The 18,437-nt window shown below is 48.4% G+C and overlaps 1 protein-coding gene across 5 annotated transcripts in view; it reads right to left on the bottom strand.

The window, feature by feature from the left end:
* Positions 1 to 18,437, bottom strand: part of STK32B (serine/threonine kinase 32B) — a 264,439-nt gene that overhangs the window by 176,285 nt on the left and 69,717 nt on the right. For all 5 annotated transcript variants that reach the window (XM_081048922.1, XM_081048921.1, XM_081048925.1 and 2 more), the window contains exon 3: positions 4,541 to 4,692. In XM_081048922.1, the coding sequence (XP_080905048.1) occupies positions 4,541 to 4,692 (152 nt within the window). The remainder of the gene's footprint in view (positions 1 to 4,540; positions 4,693 to 18,437) is intronic.

The following is an 18,437-nucleotide window of genomic DNA, read 5'->3' as shown; positions in this document are numbered from 1 at the left end:
CTGTTGTTTAAGCCATCCCCGTCTATGGAAACTTGTTACAGCAGCCTGAGCTGGCTGACACACCCCGTGTAGGACAACTACTGATATGTAACTGGCTCGATGTGCAAATTCTAGCTGGGAGGTTACAGCAGTAGTCAAGGCCCAAGATGATTATTTTTATGGAAAAGCGACTGCTTAGCACCTGGTGGTTATCTGAAAAGGGCTCTACCCGTCATCTAAGGTTCCCCGGGGGCTTCCAGTCCTCCTGCACCCTCCTTTCCTGTCCGCCTGCTTCCGCCAGGGGGAATCAGCTCCCCCTGTAAGCAGCTTATGTAGTTTTACTTTGATCAAAAGTCTTAATGCTTAAAAAAAAAAATTAACCATTAATTGAAGTGATTCTTTTTTGACTAAGAGTGGCACATAGATCTCTGTCTTAACTCAGTCCATCGCTACTTAGGGAAGATTCTAGAAACATACACTTGTTATGAGGACTGTTTAAACTGAGTCCAGGTATCTGTTCTCATCCTATTCTGCCAGGTATTCATTCCCACAGTTACTTCAGCAGTAAGTTGGGCAGGGAAGGCACCTGCCCAATTTTAAAGAAAACATTTTAACAGCTAGTCTAGTAACAACAACCAATCAGGTAAGTAGAAATGGATTTTGGAAATACAGTCTGAAAATACAAATGAACTACCCACCTACTGCCATTTACTTATTCAGGATAAAAATCTGGTACTAAAAACTCAAGACTCATCTTCCAAAGTCAGCATGTCATCAGGTCCACTGCTACACGAGAATGAGACAGCAAGTGGTCCAGCCAGAGGCTAAACTGAAGAACAGGTGTTCGTAAAATCCACACCAATGTGGGTACCTGCATATATCTGGTCCTTATAGCAACCCTAGTACATAGCTATCCTTTCATTTAACCTTAATAACTACCTGAAGACCCTATCTCCAGATTGTCACTTTGAGGGTTAGGGCTTCAACATATGGATGGAGGGCAGGGGACACAATTTAATCCATAGCAGCCTCAGAGCCTGCAGGAGGCAGAGCTGAGACTGGAACCTGGTAGATCAGATCTCAGAGCCAGTGTTAAAATGCTCCCCCCACCTCTCTCCTCCCCTGCTCTTCCACTCCCCCCTCCGCAGGGCTCCCGTTAATGCACCCCCTCACTGGGATGTGATTTCTTTTTCATTCCCTTTCTCCTTTGCCCTGGTTGGCTTAAGCCCAAGAGTACACAATAGCTTCACTTCAGAACAGGTGAAAATACTGCACTTGAAAACTCAATGTGGATCATCATAGGCTTCGGAGCACACATCAGTCATCCTTTAGACAAAATTGTCACGAAAACTAATCCATACCCAGCCTTCGCCTATGCCAATTATAAAGCATGTCAGCAAAAAAGAAGAATGAGAAGGGGCAGAGTCAGAATTTCCAAGGCTGCGATAATTCACCCTCTGCGTAATGAGATGAAGAGCTGGAGTATAATGAATATAAGGTGGTGGGGTCCTTATGAACCCCCAAGCGATTCCGCACGCTGCTCCCTTCCCACCAGGCCGAGAGGCAGCCAAATACAAGCCCAGCCGGAAGGGCTCCACGCAGGGAAAAAGGGGTGGTGGGCTAAGTAAGGGAAGGGCCGGAGCCTTCTCACAGCAGCTGTGGTAGAGGGGTTGCAAGGATAGGCCATGAAACCAGACAGCCTGGGCTCAAGTCCCATCTCCTCCACTTACAAATGGTGGGACTCAGGTACCCTATCTGTAAAATGGGGATAATATTAGGATGGTAGGAAACTAAAGAGGCTGTTAGGGAATTAAAAAAAAAAAAAAAAAAAAACATGAAGAAGACACTGATCAAGTACCAATAAATGTCAGTGCTCATTTCCCTACACGAACTAAAAACCACAGGCCCTGTGGGATTGTGTCGAGTTTGTCTCAATTCAATTGATTCAGTCAAGGTAAGGAGCTCCTCTGAGCCCTGCTTTCCCTCAATGAGAAAGGAGGCCAAAACTCTCCTGCCGTTATGCGGACTGCAGTACAAGGGTATAAGGTATAAGAAACGAGCGCTGATCACGTGGCCGGCACAATCCACTGTTTTCTGGAAACAGCTCCCAATCTCCCTCTGGAGATCTCCCTCCCTCATTCTCTGTTTCTGAGACCAGGTGGGAACAACCTTCCACTGCCTCCCCCACTGCTTCTGGAATGGGCACGTGATCCATGCCAGGTCAGTCCTGCCAGCCCGTGACCTTCAGCCTCTGCTGCTTAGCTCGGAGGAGAAACTAGAGCGGCCAGCGGTCAGCATGAGTCGTGGCTCTGAAAATAAAGCTAACGCAGGGGAAAGCAGGAGACAGACAGATATCAAGTCATCTGGAATGCCACGTTTTAGTTATAGACCCAAGAAATTCCCTTTTGGGCTAAAGCAAGTTTAAGTTTCTGTCCCCTATACCTAAAAAATCCTGGTAACATATAGTGTGCAAAGTACTCACTACTGACCAAGGGATTGTCACTTACAGCTTGAAGGAGCTATCTATCTATCTATCAATCTATCATCCATCCATCCATTATCATACATATGTCTGTGCAAGCACGCACGTGTGTGCACGCACGCACGCACACACACACCATTCTATAGTGAACGTTTTCATGTACAAGAAACAAGCTTTCATATCTTTTCCTCTCAGTTAATTCTCAAAACATTCCCAGCAGTAAACAGCATTATTATCTCCATCAACAGGTAAAACATTAAGGCCAGAGAGTTTAAGAGGTGACTCCAAATCAAACAGCAGATCCGCTCCTTTCTTGCTTACAATGGGAACACAATGCCATCAGAGGCCAACATTTGCTGAGTTTTCTTATTTACCCAGCACTTTCATGGAATTAAGTGGTGTCTGTCATTAACCTGTTGGCATCTTGGAGACCGTGGACAGAGCATCCAAAAAATGGTGCCTCAGAAGGGACTGCTCTGACGTAACCCCCGTCCCAGCCCTGACAAGCATCCGATCCCCTTGGCCCACTCTGAGGAATCTCCTCTGGGAATGTCTGAGCTCAGAGATCCTCGTCTCAGTATTATTTACACTGGAAGATAACTAGAAACAGCCCTACATGACGTATATGATGGGATTAGGGTCAGATACCTCAGTGAACGTCCCCAGGTGGAATGCTATGTACCCTTCAAAAAGGATTCACAAAAAGTTTACAGTCATGGGATAATACTTCGAGAAGCCGATGAATTTGAAGAAGCAGAATACAAAATGTTATGCATGTGTTTTCTTATCAGTGATACACAGCGATATAAGAAAAACAGTACAAGCAGAACTACACACTCAAATGTAATCTGGACGTGGGCACATTCTGGTCGTGTTTGCCTTCCTCGGTGTTTCATTTTCTGAATTGTGCAATGAACGCTTTCCTGATTAGAAATTTACTTCAAACAAAAAAATTTCCCTGTGTAGCAATCAAAACATGAAGGGGTTTATTTCCCCCAAAGAATGGCCATGTTTGAATCACTGCCAGAGACACGAAGAACTTGCCGTTGTCACTCAGACTCTTGTGTCTAACAGTCTAGTTTTCCCCATGGAAATGCCCACGTCTGCGGCGTCTGCCAGACAGACCTCGATTTTCTCAAACAGCACAATGTCCCTCCTTGTTCTGTATCACCCAGGGTTCGGGGTGGTTCTTTGATGAGCAATCGCAATAACTGGTGGTATTAGGAGTACAAGCTGCACTCGACATTCCCATCAGGGTCACCTTCATGTTCTTAAGATGAATGATCAGTCAATTGAGATGCAGGATGAAACAGAATTTATTTCCTACAATAGCCCGTCCTCTCCCCCTTCAACAAAACCCAGCTCGGGATACATTTAGTCAGTGCCTCCCACGTGTCTGGGACTGTGCTAGATGCCCAGAAACAAAGAACCAAGGAACAGCCCTTGCTTTTGTAGGTTCCTGGCCTACAAGCTGGATGAAAGGCACACACAGGATTTGGTCAGAGGAAGCTGGTGAGCCGGGGAGGGGGAGGTTTCAGGAACAGAGGTCACATGCAAAGGCCGAGAGGCAGGGAACCACCAGCTGGGTGGCACTTCTCGGATGCGGATGTAAAGCAGAGATAATAACCAGGGATGGGATGGAGAGAAAGTTCCAGAACATGGATGCCGGTGGGCCTTGGGGGCTGGATTCAGAACTTGGAATGTAGCATGTCCACGCGGAGCAGCCATCCTGAGTCTTCCTTGCCCTCAATACAGTGTGTGTGATTTTCTAAAAAGTCAGACTCCCCGTAGAAGACACTGTTTGGCATTCTCTCATCACATTCCACGTGTGTTCTCAGATCAACAAAAGCCTACTCTTCTATATCTGTTTTCAACTACGATTCACCAGGTAAGAGAACAGAATTAAAATTAAGCATACAATTTCCCCAGCAAATGTACTCTACAAAATATCCAAAAGAATATCTGAACCCAGAAGATTTCGTTCCTTTCTCTTTACAGCACAAGATGCCATCCGGCAGAGCTGCGCCGGCGGCTGGCTCCGTCATGAGGAGTTGACAGGGGCCGCAGAGTGTCACTCACCACAGATTGACCAAGAAAGGGTGCTCCAGGCCCTGCATGATCTGAAGTTCCCGGAACACGTTCCGGACTTCATCCCTCTCGATGCACTTCTGCTTGTTCATGTACTTCATGGCGTACATTTTCTTGGTGTCTCGCTTCTGCACAATGCATACCTGAGTGACAGCCAAAGGGAAGAACAGTCAGGCCAACGCTAAAAAAGAAATGGCAGCCCTCGTGCATGTCTCCTCCGGGTTTGAAAACCTGCTAGCGAAGCAGCTCGAGCTGTGTCACCACCTCTCCGCATCTGGAACGGGCAGGGAACCCGTGCCAGGTCAACCATGCCAGTCTGTGTCCTCCAGCCTCTGCTCCTCAATTGGAGGAGCTGGACCAGACTCACCTGTTCACCAAGTATTTACTCTCAGTCTTGGCTGGTAGTGCTGGAAAAGGAGCTGCAATTACAGAAAATGGAAGAAGCAACCCTGCCCTCAAGGAGCTCGCAGCCCAGGAGGAAACAAATGCATCCCTGTCTACGACCTGAAGATATAGGGGGCCAGTGCCTACCCATATCCCCTGGCCCGCCCCACTTCAGTGCACACTACCTGCCAGCCCTAATTTTCTTTCCGGGGGACTCTGTCTGCCAGGAGAGCCCACTTTGGATCTGTGCAACAGACCAGCAATGCCAGAGTTACCACAGCAGGAGCAAAACTCGACCCGTGCTAGGGGTGGGCATCTAAGCCCCAACTCCGTGTCCATCCAGTGGGATAAGTCTGGGGATCCCGGAGCTCCCAGAGTTTGAGATTTTGCCCACGTGGGTACCTGGCTCAATGGCACACCCTTTACTGGCAGTCTTCCTGCCTCTCCTTCCCTGACTCACTTCCCACCTCACCTACCTGTGCTTTCTCTACCTCTCCTGTACCCTGTACCTGAATTCTTTCCTCCGAGCCTGCTCCTGGGAAAGCCAATCTAAGACTCATGGGCACTGGGCACAAAGGAGAGTTCACAGTGCAATGGTGACAGCTCCCGTGTATTCAGTGCTTTACTGCCGGCCAGATACTGAACGAACTGCGTCCTTGATCATCTCAGCTAATCCCCACAAGGCCCTTGTGAATAAAGCCACCATCTTCCCTGGAGCACAAGGACGCTGTTGCCCCAAGGCACTAATTAACTTGCCCTGCTACACAGCAGGGCAGAGTCAAACCCAGCAAGGTCTGCCTTTTGAGTGACTCCCTTACTGGGGGGAGCCGGGGGGGCAGGGTGGGGAGGATGGGTTGTCAGAGGAATCTCTGGAGGAATTAATGCCAGAGGGCGAGCATGAAAGGATGGAAAGGTGGCAAGAGCAAAGGATGAGGCTTCCAGAGGAAAGGCACATGATAAAGGCACAGAGCCCTGGGACACACAGCACGAGTGAGGCAGGGCTGGAGAAAACGAGCCGGACAAACATGAACTGTGTATACCATGACCAGTTAATAAGGACGGCATCATCCAATCTTCCCAACAACCCATGAGGATCTGTAGTCATTTCCTCAGGCTGCCATCACAAAGGACCACTAACTGGACGGCTTAAAAAAAGAAACGTAATCGTCCCATGGTTCTAGACACCAGAAGCCCAGCATCAAGGTGTGAGCAGGGCTGTGCCCCTCCGAAGGCTCTGAGGGTCCTTCCTGCCTCTTCTACTTTCTGCTGGTTGCCATCAATCCTTGGTATTCCCTTCAACCTCCGCCACCATCGTCGCATGGCCTTCTCCCCTCTGTGTGTCTGTGTCTCTGTGTCCAAATCCCATCTTCTTATAAGAGCAGCAGCCATAGTGGACTCAGGACCCACGCTAATCCAGAGTGGACCCATCTTAACTAATTGTATCTGCAAAGACCCCACTTCCAAATGAGGTCCCATTCTGAGGTTCCGGCGGACATGAATCTGGGGGACACTGTTCAACCCACTACAGGCAGCTACTATCATGGACCTCACTTGACAGGTGAAGGAAGAGAGGCACAAGGTTTTAGACCTTGACTCGGGACTCAAGCCCAGATTCTCCGCCTCCCCAGCCAGCACTTCTCACCGATGACACTTCCTCCCTGAGGACAGGACACATGAGACAGAACACCAGGTCATGGGCCTGGGGACCCGGCTAAGGAGCTGGGGGCTTTCTCCGGGCATCCCAGGTGGCTCTTCTCTTGGAAACCGGACCCCTTTCAGCTCCGATGTGCCGTGCATCTATCTGAGGCAGACATGAGACAATTTAGATACGAGGCTAAATTCTGAAGCCCGCTTTGGTTCTGTCTCAGTCTCAGCCCCAGTCTGGACTGAGTTAGCAAAGCCCGCCCTGCACCACCGGGGTGACACTGAAAGAGACCGAATGACACTGAGCCAGTGAGAGTGCCCATCAGTGTGAGGGGGACAGTCAATGTCATGTGAATTTTAATGCCTTCATTAGCAGAGTTCGTGAAACCTCCAAAGGGCTGTTTTTCCGGGCAGTAAAAGCAATGGCATAAAGGCCTACGGAACGTCCTTTTCCACTGAACTTGAAACCGTACGCACTGGTGGCAAAGGTGTGCTGTTCAAAAGCACCACGGTGCCCTGGCTTTGTGGGGCTCATGGCAGAGCCTTCTGGAGCCCTGGGCACAAGTCCCTGAGACCCATGTGTGCAGGCCAGCCATTGCACCCATTAGGATTTCTCATCTCTGTCAATTCTCATTTCTCTTCTCAGGAGCCCCTGTGTCTGCCGGGGCTGGGAGTCCCGTGGCCCAGTGGGCTGAATCAGTCTCCAAGACCGCGGGCTGTGATTGGACAGTCTGCCCCACGCCCATGCTTCCAAGTCCCATCAAATGAAGACCTCCCTGACTCTTGTCATAACCATAACCATCGCCATCAGTTATGACGACGGGCAAAGGTGCCCAGGTGACTCTCACCGCCCAGGGAGGGGCACAAGGAGGGTGACACTCACAGCCGCTCAGAGACTGAGGTGGAATTGGGAGAGATGCTTCAAAATTAAATTAAAATTCCGGCTTTCAAAGCAGAGCTAATGATTTGAATAGAGCTTAGAAGTCTGACTTCAGTACAAGATGAAGAAAGGCTGTTGGTACAGGATGTAAGAGAGAGGTTGGAAGCTTGGATTTGCAAGTAAAGGAAGACAGGTCCACTGATGGGGGTCTTGGCCAGCTCTATGACGACAAATGGGTGTGGCTGGGCCTTGACACTCACCTAGGTAAACTGAGGGCTTGGATCTATTTTCTATGATCTCTTAGAGACACGCCATGTTTCCCAGGACACAGAGCTAAGAAGGCTGACCTGGGGTCAGGTCAGCTGGGCTCTGCTCCTAGCCCTCTTGCAGACAAGCAGTGGGGCCATGCACAGATCCCTGCCCCTGTGGCCTTGCTTCCTCATTGGCCAAGCGAGGCTGGTAGGCTGGTAGCAACAGCCAAATCAACCTGACCAGGATATAGGGGCTAGAATGAAAAAAAAAAAGAAAAAGAAAAAGAAAATGTCTAATAAAGTTTATTGCACTGGGTAGAAACACAGAAAGAGTTTGGGCTCTGGGATTACTGTGACCAGGGCTTATAGTCCACCTCTTTGCTGTGTGACTATAGGCAAGTCACCTAGCCTCTCTGAGCCTCAGTCTACTCACCAGTAAAATGGGAGTGATCCGTTCTTCCTCCCAGGACTGTCGTAAGGACATGGGAGGAAATGTCTGCCAGGGTGGGGGGGAGAGGGTGCTACGATACCGGTACATTGCAGGCACTGAATGGAGGTGAGTTTTCTTTATTTCTCATAGGGTTATACACACAGAATGCTCCCAGACCGAGGGCTCTCAGCAAGTGGCAGTTTATGATTACTAGTGACTACTAATACTGTCATCACAACCATCACAAGAGAGTCATCTGAAGGAAGAGCGGGGTGTTGTGAGGAAAGTCTGCTCCCAGGACACAGGGTCACAGACCTTTCTGCCCCAGTGACCAGAGCCGAGCAGGCCTGGGCAGCTCTGGGGGACGTCTACTGACTTGCCAGGATGGCTTGAGCTGAGCCCTTCACATGGCAAAACCAAGGAGAAAGGACAGTTGGGAGCAGCCCCCAGGCTTTCTCTCAGGCAGAACGACTGAGGCACAGGGAATGGAATGGAAAAAATCTAAGAGGAAGGAAGAGCAAGACTGTGACACGTTTGAACAGCTATCCTCAAAAAGGCAAGCCCAAGGTCCGACCCTTGCCACCGGGACACGTGACCTTATGTGGAGCATAAGACACACACGGAGGGGAGGCAGACCCTTGAGGCAGACTGCAGAGACGACGCATCTATAAGCCAAGGAATGCCAAGGATTGCCGGCAACGCCAGAAGTTCGAAGAAGGGCATAGAACGGATTGTCCCGGAGCCTCCAGAGCTGGGAGAGAAAAACTTTCTGCCATTTTCAGCCCCCAAGTTTATGGTGCTTGGTCTCAGCAGCCACAGCAAAGGAAAACTCAGTAATGTCCATGTGGCCATCCACCTGTGACCCCTCCACGTCTAAGGCGAGGTCTCCTGGGAGCAAGTGGAAGCAGCCCCACAGATGTGGGCTGGGGAGTGTGGGCCCTGCTGCCTGGATCAGCCCGAGCCCTGAAGGACGAGGAGGCACTGAGAGCGTACAGCTCCCAAAGCAGCGCCTGGCTTGTATCCGCGCTACCCAGGACCCACGTTCCAGCCTGAGCCCGTCCTGCGTCCCCTCTACACGAGTCCCTGCCACCGAGCGGTTTCTGGTAGAGCTGAATGCTTGAAACTTCAGAGACAGAACATTTCAGAGCGGAAGCTTCCTAACCGGCCAGTCCCCGCTCTGCTCTTTGCAGATGTCCCTCTGCCCAGTGGGGACTTCGGAGAAATGGAAGACGAGAAGCACTGCCAGGCCATTCCTTAGCCTCCAGGAGGCTGTCATGGTCTGCATGTCGGCATTCGACGCCCTCCGTGCCTGTGTCACCTATACCATGACTGTGCACACACACATCACATACATGTACACACACACACCACACACACACCCCTCAGACAGAGGGTGCCAAAAAGATGTATACACGTTTTAAGAAAGGAAAAAACTGTTGCTGGGAACCACTCTGAGCACATCTTGTAATCGCAGAAGTCAAACGTGACTGGTATTCATCTTTTGTTATCAGTATATATTGAGTATTGCAATTTTAATAGTTTTTTTCCTTTTTTAAAATGTGTATACATTTTTTGGCACCCTCTGTATATACATACACACAGATACAGCATACACAGGCACACACCGCACACACCTCACACACACATATCCACACACAGGCACACGTGCACACAGACACGCAAACGCATCACACACACACCACCCATATATTTATAAATACATACACGCACACACCATACGTAGGTACATATCACACACACGCACACACATCCACACACAGGCACTTATGCACACAGACACACAAACATATCACACACACCATATACATATATGTATATACACAAAGACACCATACACACACTACACACATGTACACACACCATACACACAACCCATGTATATACAAATACACACACGTGCACACACCACACACGTATACACATACACACAGACATGCACACCACCCATACAAGACGAGGTGTGATCAAACACTATGGTGAGTGCTGCTGCTGAGTGCCATCCAACGGAAAGGCAGGGTCTTCAATACAGGAAGCAGCGTGTCCAACCTTACTGTGCGACAAGCTTCAACGTGTTCGGTGCAGTCAGGTGTGAGCTATGGTTGAGAGAAGGCGTGCTTTAAAGTGTGCTGTAAAACATCCTCCATCGTGACAACACTCCATGTCACACACCACTTCTGGTATATGGCAACTTCTGTCAAATAAAAACCTTACAGTGTGTCCTCATCCACCTTATTCACCGGACCTGGCACCGTGCGACTTCTGGCTCCTCCCCGAAATCAGAATGAATCAGGACATCGAGGCCGCCATGACAGCGCAACTAAAGACACTCACGAAAGAGGACTTCCAGAACTGCTTCAGAAAGTGGCAAGAACGATGGGAAAAGTGTGTTCGAAGGGAGGGGGTGTATTTTGAGGGGGATTAATGGCAATGAGTCTTTTACTGTAATAAAAGTTTTTGTTTAAACATTCACTGTATTTGTTGATCACGCCTTGTATATATACAATATACAGACTTGCACATACTCATGCATACCACACATACACACCTCACACATACACAAACACACACCCTTCACGCCAACCATCTACAGCCTTTAGAATTTCATTACCGTCTCTCCACCATCACTACCTCCTCCCATCCTGGCCTCCCCCGCCCTGTTCGCCCCACTCCAGCCTCTCCAAGGGCTGCACTGAGTACGCTTCCCAGTGGGCTCCCAAAGCCCCCATTTCTACTGTGCTGGTCATATGCTGGCTCATAAGTCCCCGTTTACTGTCTGACACTCAGACCCCTAGCACCTTGAAGGCAGGGACCTGCTGGCCTGGTCCCCTGTTAACCCCTGAGCTTTCGGGGTCTCATACATATGCACTTGTCACCTTGGCCCTTGACTCCCAGCACTAGCATATTCCATTCCCGCTGCTTAGAATGCCCTTCCCGCAGGCCTTTCCCTGCCGCAGGCATCACCACCTCCTGACCTGAGGGCCCTCCTGGCCCTGACCTCCAGGCCTGAGCTCAGATCCACAGAGGAACTAGAATGTGATTTCCAGCTGGGTCCGCCATGCCCTGCGTGGCACGGGCAGGTGGGCTGTCCTTCATGCCTATTTATAGTGTAGGAGGAGGGGCTTCCAATCCTCCTAGCTATAAATCCCATGGCAACCACGTAATTGAGGGAATCTGCGAAACCTAAGCAGCTTTTTGGCCTCATGAGCTCACGACAGGTGTTCTAGAGGGCATTTAACCCTCCTCACCAAATGGCGCCTCTGCCCAGGTCCTGGGAACATTCAGCATCAAAACAGAAGAAATGGGTTGCAAGCAGCACCACTGCTCCTTAGCAGGGCAGCTCAGAGCACTTTCCACGAGAAATCACAGCTAATGAGGAGGGGAAAGAGCCATTTGGCCAAAGCCACCCAAGCTGCTGAAAGGCAAGCGCCCAATTACCATTCCTGATTAGTCTAATTCATTTAGGAACCGATGTTATCATTATTAATTACAATTTATTGGAACAAAACACGTAAGTGCTAGCTATTACAGTGTGGATGTCAGGCGATTTGCTGTAAGAAAGGCATGTGGCAAGAGCACACCACACATCAGAAACTGGGGAGCGGGTCCCACGTCAGGAGAGAAGGGGGCCGCTGCACCCTGACACCCTATACCGCACGGCATCTGGAGGTCTCCAGCCGGATTTCACACTCAGAGCGCTGAGGGTGTCAGTTCCGTGGCACACCCAGAGCTCTGGGAGGGCCTGGAATTCCGCACTTTTCACAAGCTCCCTGTGGAGTCTGATGTACAGACCAGTTGGCAGTCACTGTGCTAGAATCTTCAGGAAAGTCTTGTCTGGTGCCTCTGCAGTGACCTTGCTGGCCAGGACTCTAACCCCCACTTTACAGCTCAGTAAGCCAGCTCTGGGGGACTGAGGACCCCAGAATCAGAGCCGGGGCCCTGCTGGGAACCCAGGACTCTAGCACTGCCCTTTTGGGGGCCAGGCTGGACTGGCCCTCTTACCTGACTCAGCTGACCTCCCCTACACTGCCCAGCCCACCCCCAGCTAGAGCGCGCTTAGCAAACACTACAGAATGAATAAACAGCTATAGTGCAACATTAAAGAACTACGATGCCAGCAGGAGCGACATTCTGGGAAACAACTGATTTGGGGGGGAAATCAGGATTAAATATGGTTACAAAGGAGAGTGATCGTGCTGGGTACTACTGTTCAAACATCTTTAGTTGATGGCGAGACTGTCTTTGAAGGACAAGGATTGTTAACTACCCAACTGCATCCTCCCCTTCTCCCTATAACAGGATGACAATTTTCTTCAAGGAGGCAATGTGATCCCTTAAACACTTGCAGCCAGAAGTATGAGTCTGCTAGAAACTTGTAGGAAAAGTCTTGCTTGTGGATAAAAGGGACTAGCTACAGATGGTCCCGCTTTTCTCCCCTTCGCCACTTTTCTTGTCTATCCTACCTTGAACACGTATGTAATGTCTGGAGCTGCAGCAGCTCCTTGTGACCATGAGGCCAAGAGCGCCTCAGAGACACTGCACTGGTTTTTCATGGAGCCACCGACCTTCAGACTCCTTGTTCTGTGAGAACAATACACCCCTCTTGGTTTAAGCCACTATGCGGGGGGTTTTCTGCTTCTCACCGCCGAGCACGTCCCCATCCGATACACGAACTATATGACAACTTTTCACAGCACTGACAGCCCTTGTGGGCTTCAATCAATGGTGGTCTCGTTGAAGTGATCAAAAGTTGACCTCAAGAAAAATACTCATTTGGATGAATAAGCATTTATTAAATGCCTACTGTGGGCCTGGTATGCTACCCATGAAGCTATGACACTTTCCCAGGAGCTCAAGATTTAACGGGATGAATAAACCACACTCAAGACTGAAGCCAAAGTCCCTCGCTATGGGTCCCTGGGCCGCCCTCAGGCTAGCCCCACGCCCCCACGAACCACATCTGTTACTCTCCCCCTGCTCACTCCCAAGCCGGCCACCGTGCCATTCCTGCGTCTGTCGTGCTCTCCCATGTCCACAGATTTGGGCCCTCACCTTCCAGCTCGGCTCACAGGCCACCTTATCAGGTGAGTACCCCTGGCCTCCCTGTGGGAAAGCACTGACTCCTCCTCGGCTACCATCCCCCCACACACACACCTATTTCCTCCATCACACTGACCAGCTCCGGCCACATAATATGCTTCTTGGTTTATGTGTTAGTCTCCCCCACTATGTTTAAACCCCGTGATAAGAGGGATTTTTCTCTCTTTTATTCACTGCCCCACCCTTGGTGACTAGAACAGTGCCTGACACACAACAGGCACTTGGTGAATATCCCTGGCTGGCTGGCTGAATGAATGGATAACTACTATTTAGGAAAGGGTAGTGTTACGGGAGAAACAAGCACGTGGGGCTCAGCGACCCCAGGCGAGGGACCCAAGCCAGGACATGGGTTTAGGGAAAGGCATTCAGAAAAGGCTGCATTTGAACTGTTCCTTAGGGGAACAGTTGGCTTTAGGAAGAGTTAAGCAAAGGGCAGGGAGAAAGAAGTGTGTCACGGGGAGAGGGCACAGCCCGCTGGCAGCACAGTGATGGAACACACTGTGGTATGTGTTAGCATGTGTCAGCAGTTTTCTCACCTTCCTCAGCTGCAAAATGGGGATAGGAGAAGTACTGCCTTAATGGGTGGTTCTGAGGGCTGCACGGTAAGCCCTTCCTAAATCATTTACTATTACTGTGAGTGTGATCATTCATACATGTTCTGAAGGTAAAAGCGGAAAACGTTGTAGACATGTGCAGAGGTGGCCCAAGAAGGACCTCAGGGACAATTTCCCAGCTGTCTGATGTAATGGTTAATTTTATATATCAGCTTGGCTGGGCCACGGTGCCCAGATATGTATTTAAACATTTTTCTGGATGTATCTGTGAAGATGCTTTTGGTGAATTTCAATCAGTGGATTTTGAGTAAAGCAGACTGCCTTCCGTAATGTGGCTGGGCCTCATCCAATCAGGTGATGGCCTGACTGGAATAAAGACTAACCTCCCCTGAGCAAGCGGGAATTCTGCAACAGACAATCTTTGGACTGGAACTACAACGTCAACCCTTCCTGGGTCTCTAGCCTGAAAGCCTATCCTGCAGATTTTTGGAGATATAGATATATGAGGTCTGACAATTAAGTTCACAAACTTGCCACTGTGTGCTTACATTGGCAGCACTGTACAAATATATGTCATAGATATACATATACATATATAGATCAAGATATAGAGAGAAACGATATAAATATGTTAGAGAGAGAGAGAGAGAGAGAGAGAGAGAGAGAGAGAGAGAGAGAGAAACGGGGACACACACACGTCCTATTAGTCCTATTTCTCTGGAAACCATGACTAATACATCTAGCAATGAGCCAGCCAGGATCAAAAGTCAGCACCTGAATTCAACTTCCCATTGGCCCAGGGAGCCACCAAAGCCACCAGTACTGGGCATCTGGCTTTTCCCCACAGTCCCTTAAGAAGCGAGCATAGGAAGCTCAAACTTCTTGGTGCTTGATTCTAAACTACACGCCCCCGGTCAGCATACAAAGGGGACAACACCCTGGGGAGTCATCCCTCACCCGGGGCGGGGCCTGTGGTGTATCCAGCTGTGCTCTGTGTCACAACGGCCTCTCCTTGAGGAGCTGGGACAGCATGCCTGCCCCACTGACTCTTCATCTGTGAGTCCCAGACTGTGACAGGTGACGCTCTTTGGCACTTAGCCGACATCATGGAGATTGTGGCAAAAGATGAGGAGACAAAAGGTGAGCAAGGGGCAGGTGACAGATGGCCTTGAATGATGTTTAAAAGGCTGGGGATGTGGGCTGAACTGTGTTCCCCAAAATCCCTATGTTGAAGCCCTAACCTCAGACTGTGACTGTATTTGCAGAGAGAGTCTTTAAAGAGATAATTAAGTTACAATGAGTCATTAGGGCGGCCCTAGGCCAACATGATGGGGTCCTTATAAAAAAGGGAAACTTGAAGACAGATACACACAGAGAAAAGACGATGTGAAGACACAGGAGAAGATGACCATCTACAAGCCAAGGAGAGAAGTCACAAAAGACACCAACCCTGCAGACGCTTGGCCTCAGACCTCTGGCCTCCAGGCTGAGACAATAGCTCCCACAGTTTAAGGCCCCTGGTCAGTGGGATTTCTGTCATGCAGTGCTAGCCAACTCCTGCAGTTAGCTATTGTCCTGAGGGCACTCAGGGGAGCAGTGCCCTGAAGAGTTTTAAAAGTAGATCTTAGGTACACAATTGTGAATGAATAAATAAAAGAAACAATAAACAAACAACATGTCAAACTTGAGATCTGGGGAGGGGGAAGTTCTTTTTGACAGAAGGATGGGGGAAAGTTTGGGGACAATTCCAAGAGGTGACCATGTGCTTCATAAATAAATGAATGTCACTGCTTACACACACAGACTGATCCCCCCCTAAAGTCATATGGGAGAACACAGTGTCAGGAAACACCAAAGAACGTCGTCACAGGCCCCGGGCCAGCCTGTGGGCTTCTGACACCCTTAGTGCTGGAAACGTATTGTTTAGGGTAAAACAAGGTTGGAACCACACTCGTCACTTGTGAAAAGGCCTGGGAAGATTCATCCAAAGGACAGAATGAGAGGTCCTTATGGGAAGATGTCAGGAAATGCAAATGAGCAACGAAGCCCGTCAAATTGGTCAGCAATGGATCATTTGTTCTGGCCGAGGCTTGAAAACCATTCGCAAGTGAGCCTGCATTTCCTGTGATATTTAGCTCTTAATAAAGTGATCCCTGGGAACCAGCAAATTCCTTCAAAGTATGCCTCAAGCCACACACAACCTAATTAATATGAAATGAATAAATATTTCATTAAACAGATATGGATTCCATCCTTTATAAAAGACGTCTGTACAAACAAGAGCTTCTAATAAAAACATCATGTTCCAGAATTCTAAAAATGATTCTCACGTAAGAATAACAAGTCACTTTTCAGGCTCAGAGAAGTTGGCAACTTGCCCAGGGTCACCTGCTTGAGCCAATTCCAACTAAGCGCCGTCAGACTTTGGAGCCAGCCAAGGCTCTCTAACCATGGTGCTATAAACTGATTAACTCTCGCACTTTCCTGAGAAGAGCACCCATATATTGCACGTCCCTGCTTTGCAGACACAGTGCTGGCTGTGGATTACACACATCTGCGGCCACTGCCCCATCACGGACTCTGTCCCTGCCTCAGGACCTTTGCATCTGCTGCTGCTTTCTCTAGGGTGTTCTTCCCCCCAAGCTTCACATGGTTTGTTTCCTTCTTAACACTTAGGTCCTGGCTTAACCGTTTCCTTCTCAAAGAGGCTTTCTCTGTTGCCCTCTCCTCCAATGAAAGCAGTCCTGCCTCCCCAGCCCCGCCACCCTCAGGGTCAATGCACTACACATCTTCCAAAGAGCAATTATCATCGTGGAGATATCACGTTTGTTCATTGTTTGTGTGTTTCTCTGACCCCCGACTAACCTGTCAGCTCTGTAATATCAGGGACCTCATCGAGTTTGTTTGTCACACTGTCACGACCACCTAGAATAATGCTGGGACAGAGCAGGCCATAAATGTCCACTGGCCAACTCAAAATCCCGCTGTGCGTCCTACCGTGCTACCACTACCTTAAAGGCCAGCAACTTAAATGACTCCAAAAGACTAAATTCTTAAGGGGAAAAAAAAACCAAGTCAAATGTTTCTGAACATTCAAACTGATTAACACATACAGAGAGTGCCAAAAAAATGTATACACACTTTAAGAAAGGAAAACGGTATTAAAATTGCAATACTCAATATACACCCATAACAAAAGATGAATACAAGTCATGTTTGCCTTCTGCAATGACAAGAGGTGCTCAAAGTGGTGACCATCAGCGTCCAGACATTTCTGATGACGGTGAACTACTGCTTGAGCAACGTTGACCAAAGTGTCCACTTGTATACATTTTTTTGGCACCCCTGGTATAATAAATCGAATCCCCGCTTAATTCCAAACTGGATTTGTTGCAGTCTGGGCCCTAAATTGGTTAGACTGCTATTAGTCAAATATTGTTTTCACACTACAAATTCACACGCAGATGTGGAAGTCTGGAACATGGAAGGAGACTACTAATAATATGCTTGTGTGTGGAAACGATTATCATCATATAATAAGGCAGTGTTGAGTCTACAATTATCATTTGTGCAATCCTTGCTCAATTTCATCCAGAATCTTCCTTTGAGGGACATGAAGGGCTATTATCATATAACTGTGCCACTTTCTGCTATTTCATGTGCAGACTGCCTCTGGCTATTCCATGAATTTTAATTAACTCCCCGTTTTTTGTTTTGTTTTTTTGCTTCTACCCTCCAGCTCTTTAAGCAGAGGGTCCACTTGCCACTCCAAGAAAGACACTTTGGAGGCAAACTGCCAGAAAGTTCTCCCAAAGGCACCCTCCTCCTTTCCTTGAAAATCATGAAGCCTTGTTCGCTTCAAGGTTCACTCAGAGCAGAACACTTCACCCCGGACTCTCTCTGCTGCTGAAGCCAAACTGCCACAGGCTCCGCCATCAGTGGGGTCAAGAGGAATGTGTGTGGGGTGGAGCGTGCAGGCTGCAGAGGCAGAGTGGGAACCAGAGGGGAGACTGTGAAAACTGACCGTTTGCAGCTGGGGAGATGGAGAAATTGGCTTCAGGACCCCAACCCAGAGACAATCAGTATAAACCAGTCAATTAAATCTTATCAGTTCATTGGTTAATTGTCAAGTTCTTTGTTCATCTATATATACTCATTTACATAAGATACATTCATTTATATTATATATCATATATGTATGTTCTATGTATCATTTGTACATGTGTCTACATATACCATATGTGTATATATACATACACAGTAGGTGGATAGGAATACATATGCGTATGTGTGCATGTGGATATATACATATACACGTATGTGTGTGTAGATATTGTTGATGGTGTACATGCACATGTATGTACATACGTGTGTATCTCTATACTATATATGTATTTGTACCTATATATACTGCTTAGTGGGTATATTTTTATATGTGTATATACATATATAGGTGTGTATATACTGTTCAGTAGGTATATATGTGTATATATAGGATATATTAATACATGTACACATACTACTTAGAGGGTGTATACATATATGCATATATGCGTGTAATATACTATATGTGCAGATATATGCATATGTATACATACACGTGTGCATGTACACTGCTCACTGGGTA

The sequence above is a fragment of the Rhinolophus hipposideros genome (assembly GCF_964194185.1).
Source record: "Rhinolophus hipposideros genome assembly, chromosome: 1".
In the NCBI taxonomy this organism is placed as follows: domain Eukaryota; kingdom Metazoa; phylum Chordata; class Mammalia; order Chiroptera; family Rhinolophidae; genus Rhinolophus; species Rhinolophus hipposideros.
The sequence above is the reverse complement of the archived record's forward strand: the minus strand, read 5'-3'. Positions and strand labels throughout refer to the sequence as shown.